The 11,794-nt window shown below is 40.5% G+C and overlaps 1 protein-coding gene across 1 annotated transcript in view; it reads right to left on the bottom strand.

Moving 5' to 3' along the window:
* Positions 1-709: 709 nt before the first annotated feature.
* Positions 710-11,794, bottom strand: part of LOC309440970 (uncharacterized protein) — a gene marked incomplete at its 5' end in the record, with an annotated part of 198,039 nt that continues 186,954 nt past the window's right edge. The window contains 5 exons of the mRNA XM_082055281.1: positions 710-5,021; positions 6,156-6,284; positions 8,689-8,814; positions 9,460-9,588; positions 9,894-10,022. Of these exons, the coding sequence (XP_081911407.1) occupies positions 4,942-5,021; positions 6,156-6,284; positions 8,689-8,814; positions 9,460-9,588; positions 9,894-10,022 (593 nt within the window). The 3' untranslated portion in view covers positions 710-4,941. The remainder of the gene's footprint in view (positions 5,022-6,155; positions 6,285-8,688; positions 8,815-9,459; positions 9,589-9,893; positions 10,023-11,794) is intronic.

The raw sequence follows: 11,794 nt of genomic DNA, 5'->3' as shown, positions 1-11,794 counted from the left end.
CTGCAGCACTACGGAGCTCAATTTAAAACATTTTCTCTAAAATATAAGCCCAAGCCTGTAGAGCTGTTCTCCCAGAAGCCAGCTAGCCATATCTGCCCACTTGTTCTCTGACAGCTTGATATACTGCCCCCTCTTTGTTACACATTTTGAATTCAATTTAGCATGCTACTTCCAATTAACCAGCATATACTTATTGCATTATTTGGCATTAAACAGGCACATGTGTTCCTTTAGCTCCTGCCAACGTGAGAAGACAATACCCTGAAGGTGAACCGGGTGATTTGTTCAATATTAGGCTCTGGGAAGTGTCCAGGAGGGATGATGGAAGCCCGCAGGTGTGCGGTTTCAAATGCCTTCAAAGTGCTTTCTTGCCCAAGTCTTCCAGAAATGTTACACTTCATAACCATCCCCTTCCAGGAAGATTTATGCTGTGTTTTGAATATTTGTAATGCTCTAGAGTCTGTGTGCCAGAAACCTCTATTTATCAGGCTCGGTCACTGGACAAGTTGCTCTGGTCTGGGATCATATATAAACCCATTTATGCATAGGCCATTATTTATTCTATACAAACTACTAAAAGCAGGTGTGATTTCAATGTGTTTGTTCTGAATGTGAATTAGTTTAACAGAGTAAAATTTCAGCCATAACATAAGCCTGTTGCTTTAAGACTATCAATAAGGAGAAAACAAGAATAAGTTTTAATGGCATGTTTATATATATATATAAAAAAATCAGCATCCTTTCACTAGGATAGGTGTACAACAGAAAGTACAGTACAGTTTTGAGATACATCCCACATATTCTTTGAAAGGGGGGGGGGGGGGCTATAAATTCACAAAGAAATAATATTGCTATGCAAGAGCTTATTAAAAGCAATAAAAAGAACAGAATAAACAATTTATGCTCTACAGGTTCAAGATTCATTGTTTACCACTGGAAATTGCTTTACACTGTGTTAGAATTTAAAGCTTTGACCCTGCAAAAGAATTACCGGGCACAGTTGCAGCTTGTGCATGGAGGTGCTGCAGTCAACCCCAGGTCAATGGACAGGAAACGTCCTTCAAAACTGGGGTCTGAGAAGGTTTGTGGACAAAGTTTATATAAAAAATTAACATAGGGATAGAAGGATGGAGGTTTCTTAGTCCACCAGTTCTCTCAAGGACCCTTCCTAAGCTTTTCTCTGCTCTGGTAAGAAGCTGAGCTCTACCAGAAACATTATTTATCACTGTTAGATCAATAGTATGAAGCCATGATGGCTCCAAAATGTGTCTTTGGCTCTTCTGGGAAGGACACAAAGGTATAATTTCCATGTTTGTCCCGTTGGCAACTCCTGATGCTAAGATGGTTATTACTTACACAAACAGAAATCTGCAGCCAATCAAAATAATATGGTTGGCAAGAAATCTGGGCAAACTTTAATAGCTACAGTTCTTCAACATAAAAAGGATGAAAGTAGAATAATAATTTTTGGCAGGAGAAGCGGGGAATTTTTAAAATTCTGATTGTTTTCCTGTGAGGATAGTGTTATAAATACTGAAGTTTAACTTAAAACATGTTGTTCTGGTTTCATGAATTCACATTGAGTAAGATTCTGCAGGACCCACTGAGTTACACTCAACTCATTTCCACTCTTCTCAAACTGAACTTATCTGGAATACACAACAAGGTAAGAGAGTGGGACTTGGCACAGAAACTGCATGGTCAAGACCATTTAAATGTCTTTCAGAAAGGAGTTATCTGTGAATGCAAGTGTGTTACAGTGGAATACACACAGCGCCCCTTTCAAGAAAGCATAATTAACTTCAGCCCTCTGGGAAATGGAGAGCCAAGAAAGGCATTTACCAAGTGGAAGATGGACATAAATTTAAATATAAAAACCATTTCCACTCAAGTTTTCACTTTTGTTTTCAACAAGCTCCAGTGCTGTGCTCAAGACAGTATCAGCCTGACATTTTTTTCACTGGAATCTGATGAAGCAAATAAAAATAATTATATTATTTTATTAGTAATTAAAATCACTTGCTGCAAAATGAAGCTATGGAAAAGCTAATTTAGTAGCTTTTCCATTCAAAAGTACGTGCTGCCTAACAAAGACTATTTTGTAGGCACAGAATTAGGTAAATTTGTTAATCTGCTATAAGGAGAGCAACAAAACATATTAATGACATCACAAGCAAGTAAACTTCATTAATAGCTAATGATGTAAAGTTTGGGCTCTTTTTCTAGAAAACAACATCCTGTAAACATTTTTGCTGCCTTGTGAAAAAAATGAAAACCTTCACAAATGGAGAAGCAAGAAAAGACATTCAAAACTACCCCATCAACAGTAACCTTTTAATATTAAGCCCCAAATGAGAATGACCTGTTTAATGGCAGTGAAGTGAACTTCTTTCCCCAAGGCAATAACATAAAGAAGCTAAGGAGTATTCTGAAGAAGGAATGAATAAAAAAACACTTTTGCATGTGAATAGTTTTGTATGAATTGGCATTTTCTGATTTTAAATAAATTTTGCTGAACTATTTCCCAGGCAGATCTGCTCGGGCCTCTAATTCATTGGCACAGGCTCAGTATCAGTCACTTAAAACATGTGTTTCACCATGTACCTAAAATTGTGACATTCTTTAAAAATACTTCATACAAAAATCTTTTATTTCATGTATACTACATATTTACAATTCTATTATTAAGGTACTGCAGAAAATGTAAACAAGTATACACAGGTGTAAATAATATGGCTTGAGAAACGTTTCCCCTTCGATTAGCTGCTCTAATCACATATCAGTATACATAGATAAGAAAAAAAACAGTACATTTTATAAACTGCTGTCAAACAGCAAAATGTAATTTCTTGGGTTTAATGCATTAGCTGCTGAGTAACCATATCAGACATGGGCCATTTTCCCTACGATTCTATGAAAAATCTTGAATATCATGCAATGTTTGTATCACTACTGTAGTTTGGCTCGGCAGCAAATACGTAATTAAGATCAAAATATTTCAACTGCTTAACCTGGGTCGTTCTTCTCCAGCAGTTGCTAAGATTACGTCTAATTGTCTCACACAAGATTTACCTTATCAGTTTCAGTTCACTGAAATTGCCCCAAATTCACATAATTGTAGGCTCAGACCCAGGCCAGTACATCCCCAAAAGAGCATTTAGAATGTCACAGCTGGCAGTAGAGCACTGCTGACAGCCACACATGTCCGACTAGCTTGGGGACAACAATTTTGTCACATTTACATCAAGTAAACTTTCCAGCGACATTCACAGAGCTCGAAAGAAGAAATTACAAGAGATCAGCACCAGCGCCTTTGATTTTCTGGCTAAAAGCACAGTTGGTTAATTAATTTTGACAAATTCACCGATGTCTTCACTGTGGTTAGGATGATTATCAATACCTACAAAGTGACAAATATCAACAATAAGACTTCCATGAAGCTTGAAAAATACCTATCAAACTTGTATTACTTCCAATAGATCACAGTTCGAACTAAACTCCCGGGTGAGCAAGTGGCACTTTTACTGGACAGTTACTGACCCCAGCTGTCACCAGGGGTAGAACTGGTGCTTCCTCTACTCATTAGCCAACCGTAACAACAAACAACATCTTTGCAAATCACAAGTTAGCACCAATTATTGTCACATTGTCTCTTCTGTGAGAAAAATCTTCTCTTGCAGAGTTGTAATCTGTTATGGTGTGTGAATGGCAGCGTGAACACAAGACCTGGAACTGCCTGTATGACCATGTTTACTGATCCATGGTCCTGCTGTCCTTTAATAAGTGCACTTTTGATATAGTCAGACTCAAGAGGTTACTACACAGGTTTTGTAACTCCTAACCTAAAGAGAGGTATAAAGAGGCACTCTTGAAATCTTTTAGTTCGGTTAATTCAGAATATTAAAATAGAGAAGAGTATTTCTTTATAGTGATTGAGTCCTATATTTAAGAACAACCTGTCTAAACAGGCAAAATAGCACCAAAATATCTTTGTTCTATTAAGTGACCAACAGCAGCTGTTGAATGGTGTCAGGACTTTTTGAAGCTTAGACACACTATTGTGCAGTAAAGGCACATTGTATCTCTTACATAAAGAACACAGACATTATCTTTAAGCATCCAGCTTTGCTTACTATCTGCTTTCTCTATCCAAGAGAAAACTCTTCTGTGTTAGAAGGTACCGTTTCACAAGAACTGTTGCACAGTTTGACTTGACAAACCACTGAAGAATTCAACTGACAGGATGGGAGAATGCAGAAAGCCAAAGAGCCTGTCAGATGACATGCTGCTCCTTGGAAGGGACTCAGATGTAACAACATATAGATGGAGACCTTCTGATCAATCAATCCACACTAGAAATGTGGTACATACTCTTAAATTATCAACAACTTATTGAGGACTGTGGTAGATTCTTCTTCAGGTGCAAGTTTAAAATCAGATTGGATGCTTTTCTAGAACACCCAAAGAGGAATTAATTTGGTGAATGTCACTAATTTTTGTGCAATGTGATTTTGCAGTGGATCCATACCGGCTTCATAATCCTTGAAACTCTCATTGAACTTCATGCTGGCTGTCAAGCGGGTTTCAAAAGTCACTTATAAGTGGTGTGGCTCAGAGCAAGTTGATATGTTACTTACTTCTTATCCTGCTGCTCTTTGGAGCTGGTTTTGCTAAATACATGTCCAAGCTTTCAAACAATTAATAATATTATATATCAGAAAGAATGTCCCGAGCAGATTACTAGAGGGGTAAGAGGTTAGGAATAAATACATGAAACAGATTCAACTTTTTAAAAGGATCCAGCTACTAAATGGCCTCTGTAGTCTTCCATAAGAAGTGTGAATACTTCAGTACAATTCAAGCTGAATTGAATAACTGTTTTCATATCCAAATTCAAATACCGTCTGTGCATATAAAACAGTTCATTTATTAGTCCAAATGTTACTGTTGTAGAGCTCTTGGAGAAATATTCTCTCTTTCTTGGGTTTGTTCTTCATAAAAAGGAAGCTTTGGAGGGCCACCTAGAGAATTAAGTAGAAACACAGTTTCAGGTCTATATAGCATAATACTGAAATATTATATAGATCATACAATTTACACTTAAATAATTGAGTAAAAATAAGGTAGAGGACTGAGTTGCACTGGCTTCCTCACAGAGGCAGAGAGCAGGCAGAACAATAAAACATCTCTCAAATGGAAGGCATTTCCTAAACTGAATGCAGAATTGTATGATCTGACCATCAAGCCAGTTGTGATTAGACTTCAAGTGGGACGAAACTGTCACTCGTTGCTACATCTCATTAAGAAATTGTCTAAACTAAAAAAAAGCAACAAACCCAAGCCCCTTTTGTGATAGTGCAACGAGCTCTTTAGTACCCTCACAGATCAATCCAAATGTATTTTCCAATATTTTATCTACTTATCTGGCTTCTTGCATGTCACCATGCTCTTCAAAACCTGACACTTCTACAAAAAGTAAGCAAATGTGATCACATGCACAGCAAGTAAACCTCTTTATTTGTCTAACAGAGGCTGTGGATATCAACTCTTTCAGGGCAACATTCCACAATGGCAGGCTTAGAAGAGCGCACAGCTCTCCAGCACAGCTGTGCTGGAGAAAGCCATGGGAATCCTTGAGCTGTGTGAGATCTCCACAGCCTGCTCTGAAGGAAATCACTGTACTGAGTCAGTTCAGCTTGGCCAAGACCTCCCAACCATATGGAAAGACTCCTGGCCTTTGCAGTGTCCCCTGACATTTGCACCATCAGGCACCTGGACCCTTGGGAGGTCAGCACACACCAACACAACTGTTTCAAGCAAAGCTGTTGCTATCACAGGCTCTGAGATTTTCACCAGATGGACATGCAGAAGAACTTCACAGAATCACAGAATGGTTGAGGTTGGAAGGGGCCTCTGGAGATCATCTAGTCCAACCCACCTGCTAAAGCAGGTACACCTGGTATAGATTGCACAAGAATGTGTCCAGCAGGTCTTGAATGTCTCCAGAGAAGGAGACTCCACAACCTCTCTGAGCAGCCTGTTCCAGTGCTGTCACCCTCCAAGTAAAGAAGTTTTTCCTCGTGTTTAGATGGAACCTTGGTTCCATGCATGATTCCTTCTACTAAGAAAACCTGCGCATCTCCAGCTGGCGTTACCTTCTCTGCAGGTTGGCCCCATCCACGTGGCTGGACAGACGCAGTTCCCGTTGTAGGGATTGCACTGGGATTTGCTGGCACACTGGCATTGCAGGGAGCAGTCAGGGCCATACCGGTCCGACCTGCATTCTGGAAGGACAGAAGCATTTAGATGAAGCTGAACGCTCCCTCACAGTCTCCCTGTTCTCTGGCATCAGGAAGCTGCTTCGACACCTACATCTGTTCACATTAAAACATGACATTTTGGAATCCCTTGCAATCTTGAAGTTCTATCTACCGCACGGTCTGGCCAAACTGTAGCCCAGCTGTCCTAAAAGAGTTCCCAGAATGGAAATCATGTCTGGTGTAATATCAGGGGTTGAAAGCCCAAAAGAGAAGATTTTGGGATTTGCGCAGGAAAGTTCCTGTCAGCATCCTGGATCCACACTATCTCCGGCAGCTCTCCACTGCACTGCTCTGTGCGTCAAAGAGCCTTCACCTTCATTGAAAATTAATCCATTTTATATACACTCTTATGACTTACTCCAATTGCACAATCCTGGCAAATTAAACTCACAAAATGTCTCACTTCCAAATACAACTACATTTCATACCTAGGCTGATAAATCCTTATTGCAATTTTTTTTTTATGCAGTCAGAGTAAAGGCATGAAGGAAAAGTGAGCAGCAGGTCTCAAGGCAGGGTGCTAAACGCACAGTAAACAATAGCCCTCTCTCCGTCACCTCGCTAGAAAACTCTGTAAATAATGGAGGCGCTTGCTTTCTCACACGAGCACCATTAGGTAAATAAAAGAGCTGCTGAGCCCAACATCAGCTGCGGCCCCAACACGTGGGAGAACCCTCCCCGTGCGCTCAGAGCTTGGCCTTTTCAATTAGGAAATGTTATGAGAAAAGGTCTCCTCAAACACCTCTGGACCTGATTTTAATTTATGTAATACCACATTTTCATGTTAATAACAATGTGTATTTAAGACATCTGTTTGAAGGTCTGCAATGTTAATTTACTACAGAAAAAGAGCGCCCATAAAATCTGTTATATTCACTCTCTTTTTTTTTTTTTTTTAATTAACATTTTGCCTGTTTAATGGGTGCTTTACCAGAGTTCAAATTAAAATCAGGCCTTTTATCTTTATGGCTGCTGCACAGTCGCAGCTGCTCACAGTTATATCACAGATGAACTGAGCCTAATTGAAAATAAAAATGCAAATAAAACCTACCCCATAACAGCTTTTCATGGACGGGGGCTACCCGAGCTGATTTAAGAAAAACAAAAATGACTCCTAGAGTTTTGCAAGAAGCGAAACCTCAGTTCACATTTTTGGTGCTGAGCTTCCCCCTTGCGTTCCACTTCTGCCTAAAATTTCCTTGGAAAGGGCCCTGGCTGCCAGCGGCGCGTGGGGGTGGCCGATGGCCCCATGGGACCAGCCCTGCAGGCTGGGTGGCTTCGGTTTCTGGCCACAGGACAGCACGGACAGGGAAGCAAATCATTTTCCATTTTAGTTTTGCAGGTCGCACTAACACTTAAGCTCCCAGCAATTACTTTGCATTAATAAAAGGCTGTTTAAAGCCATTTCCTGCCCTATCCCAGAACAAAAGGAGAAATAATATTCCCCCACTGTGATTCAGGGGCTCAGGAGGATTATGGTTCCTGGTGTGAACCTCCAATAGCAGCACATGGATGTTCACACCTTTTATCTTGTTTGCCATAGCATTAGGATCACAAATCTCTTCTTCCACTTGTTTAAACCACTGCAATTCCCTTTACTCCAGTGATTACCCTAAATTTACTCCATCATAACTGTGATCAGAGTCCGGTTCAAGAATCTGGTCTGCCATTGCTGCCTCTCAAACCTGCAGCCATCTCATCAGGGCACAGCGGTGGGATTAAATTACCCTACAGGAGAATTTTCTCACCTATTTTTATACCCTTGTTACAAAATAATTCTGCTCTTGTGGGCCAACCATTTCACAGCCGCACAGCTCAAGTGCCCGTGCTGCAAATGAGGGATTTTATTTGGCTTAAATGTTCCTGAACTACTGCTGAACTCCAGAAACAGGCAGAGCCGCCGCAGCTCTGTGATCCTAATCTGCAAGGATCCTGCCAGGGAAATAAACATGGAGCTGGGCACACTTTTTCATTGGTCTGAAAAGGGTCACAAATGTCTGTGTGACAAAATACACGGCAATCGGATCCATTCAGGCCCATTTGTACCCTCGGGAGTCTTCCCCACTCCATCTGCAAAGCTGTGGGCTTCCTGGTAAATTCTTCCCTGCGTGTGTTCTCCAAAACTCAAGGCAAATGACATATTCCAGCTGACCCATAACTAGTTTTCCTATCAGTGTATCAAAGTAAATATTGATTAAATCAAGAGGTACAACCTGATGATGAAGGTGTTGATGACCCCTAAGAGTAATTTGCTACAAACAATGTGCTCTTGAATACCAGCAAACATCCTTTCACAGTTACACTTAGACCAACAGACGGTATTGGCTTAACTATATATAGTCCAGACCTTAGAAACGATTATCCTTACCAATGTCACATTTGTCTCCAGTCTTCCCAGGTGGACACAGGCACTTCCCAGTCTCTGGATCACAAGGAGCTCCTCCGCAGTCACATCGATGTTGGCACCTCTCTCCAAACCAGCCCCCGTCGCAGCCTGACAGCAAGAACGTTCTTTTAGATGCACGTTTGAATCACCAGATTTTTCCAGGATGCCTCAGAGGAAAGCTCATAAACTCTCCACTGAAGCTAATGTAAATGCCAAGTTTAATGAAGAATCGAACTTAGTGGAGTAGGCATAATATTTATACAAACTCTCCTTGTGTTGGGTTCGTCTAATCTAACCTATCAAAGGTATCTGTAAATCTGTCCCAGAAATATAACTGGCACTTATTTTCATTTTTAATTAGGAACTCTCTAGAAGGCCATTCCGTAACACTCGACAGGTTTGACGTGCACCTATTTAATAATCTTATTTGGAGTTTTAGAAGCAAATTTAAAAATCAGTAAAAAGAACTTATTTTTAATAAACAACATGTGGAACTCATTGCTGCAAGACATCACAGAGACCAGGACTTTCAACATATTAATCGGAACCAGATTATTTAATTTTTAAGGAAATGAGAACACCCAGCTATATAAAAGGTAAACAAATCCCAAATCCAGTGTTTCAGGATATTCGTAAAGCTCAAAATATGGAAGAAGTGGATCTCAACAAAGATTTGACTAATGACATGGGGTTTTTTGAGCTCTATTTTGGTTTTGTTGGTTTTTCTCTTTTACATTAGAGGGGTACTAGTACCTTTCTCACAGTAGACACCTTGGTAACCCAAAGGACAAATGCACTGCCCTGTCACTGCATCACAGCTTGCTCCATTTTTACAGGCACAGGCATGAAGACAGCTTAGCCCATAGAATCCAAGGGGACACCCTGAAAAATGAAAGTATAAAATGAGGGAGGTTTATGAAAAAAAACATGCACCTCTTTAAGATCCTCTGTATTCTCAGCTACGTTCCCTGGGAGTCAATAAAAGTATATTTACCGCTAACTCTAATAGTGCCACACATTTTTAAACTTGTATTAACATTAGAGGTAGGGAGTTAGATCTGGAAGCAGCTGGGTGACCTGCAACACCCTGAACATTTTAAGTGCTCTGGTGAGGTGTTTACATGATGCTCTGAAGCCCCACGTCCCCTCGGTGTCAGAAAACCCGCACCCAGGGTGTCTGCACTCACGGTGCTGGCAGGAGTGGCCGTAGAAGCCCTCGGGGCAGCGGCAGCAGCCCGTGAACCGGTCGCAGGTGCCGTTGTGCTGGCACGAGCAGTCCAAGGCGCAGCCCGAGCCGTACTTCCCCGGGAGACATTCTGCTGGCACCACACGGGCAGAAAAACACACAAACAGGAAAAAAAATCATCAATGTCTTCACCCAGAAAAGCTCTTGTGTGATAGCTTGTACAGCTGAGATGTGATGCTCGTACCATAGCTTGAGAGCGTTTGTTATGAAGACACAGCATTTCCGCACGACTATGATGTACTTACATACTTCAATGAGAAATCTTTTGTATTACATAGATGTTCAAACAGAAATTTCCTTGTATAGTCTACCTTTTAAAATTTGTCTCGACATATAGTCAATGTTGAACTCGTACCATGTGTTGCAAAGCCACACAGTCAATAGTATAATTTTTTTCCTATATCTACAGAAATATTTTCTTTTAGTCACTTAGAAAGTGTGAAAGAAAACACAAAGCTTTTCCTACTCTGTGTTATCATTGGAGTTCACACTATTCCAATTCCTAATAAAACCAGGAGGATCTCTTTCACACATAGCAACAGACTTTCCATGTATAATGAGATATCTGCTTTTACAGAACTAAACACATCTCAAATTACTGAAAGTCAAGTCATGCAAAAGTGACGGTGCCAGTATAATTAACCTGGACACCATTTCTGCATAAGTTAACTTCCCACTGCTGTGATAATTTGAATCTGGGCAGACCAACTCAAATGCTCATGGCTGTCCAAATAATCAAATTCATAACTCTGCAAATGTCAGACAAGACCTTTCAAGAACATCATATCTAATCACTAGACAAAGGGTGCCTGATTAGCTGCCTTTGATTTCTAGTCAAAACACACTCAAAGCCACACTTGCTGAGGAAATCAAGGCTTCAATTTCCAATAACTTGGCTATCTCTGTTGGAAGATAAACAGTGAAACTCTTTCTAGTGATATAACACACAGTCCTTTATGCAATGTGTGTCTGTGTCTGCCCACATGCTTGACACCAGAGATGTTTTATCTAAGCATGTCTGCAAGATACACCCACTACATTCACTCCACGTGGTGACACCTCCATGACCCTACTGGGACTTTGCAATCTAAATGCACCCTATGGATGGTCATAAAGGTTTCAAGGAACAGACAAATAGAGATGAATACAGGTGGCATATGCAACATGAAGGTAGCCAGTTATTGGTAAACTGTACTTTTTTTAGTGGGGGTGTTTTAGTGCCCACAGTGATGTTCCTGTCGTGAGTGGCTCCGTGTAGTCACCTTCTTTCCTTTTCTCCCTGTTCCTTCTCTGCACACGTGTATATATGAAGCAGGTCTCTGAGTCAGGTGCAAAGTGAAAGAATTGCACAGAATTCTGCTAAAAAGTATTACTTTTATATAGGGACATTTTTATATAGGGACATTCCCGTCTTAAAGACCAGTTCTTGGTAAAGATACACATGGAGTTTGAGGTGGATACTCTACAGATGTTAGGGACAGAAAGGCTGTAAATGAAGGCCTGAGAGTGTGTTGGGGAGATTGCACTATGGCAGTTATGATGTAACAATGACATTGTCTTGAATGTGAACCCAGAGCTAACTACTTATTTGACATCATATCAGTAAACTCATGGTTTCCTGAACACTTACGTTCATAACTATACAACAATCTTTTATCTGGAGAGAGAAGTGGGAACACAGAAATAACAAAAGATGTGGAAAAACTACTCTGCACTGGCAGGAAGGTTTTTGGAGTGAAATCTGAGCTTATTCTGTTCAAGTGTGCTTTGTCTTGTGTACGGGAGAGCTGTCATGGAGAAGTAAGGGAGAGATAGCAAGAAAATCTCAATTGCTTTGGACAG

Source organism: Streptopelia decaocto, assembly GCF_964273445.1.
Source record: "Streptopelia decaocto genome assembly, chromosome: 6".
Taxonomy (NCBI): Eukaryota; Metazoa; Chordata; class Aves; order Columbiformes; family Columbidae; genus Streptopelia; species Streptopelia decaocto.
Note: the sequence above shows the minus strand (reverse complement) of the source record. Positions and strands in the feature narration are given on the sequence as shown.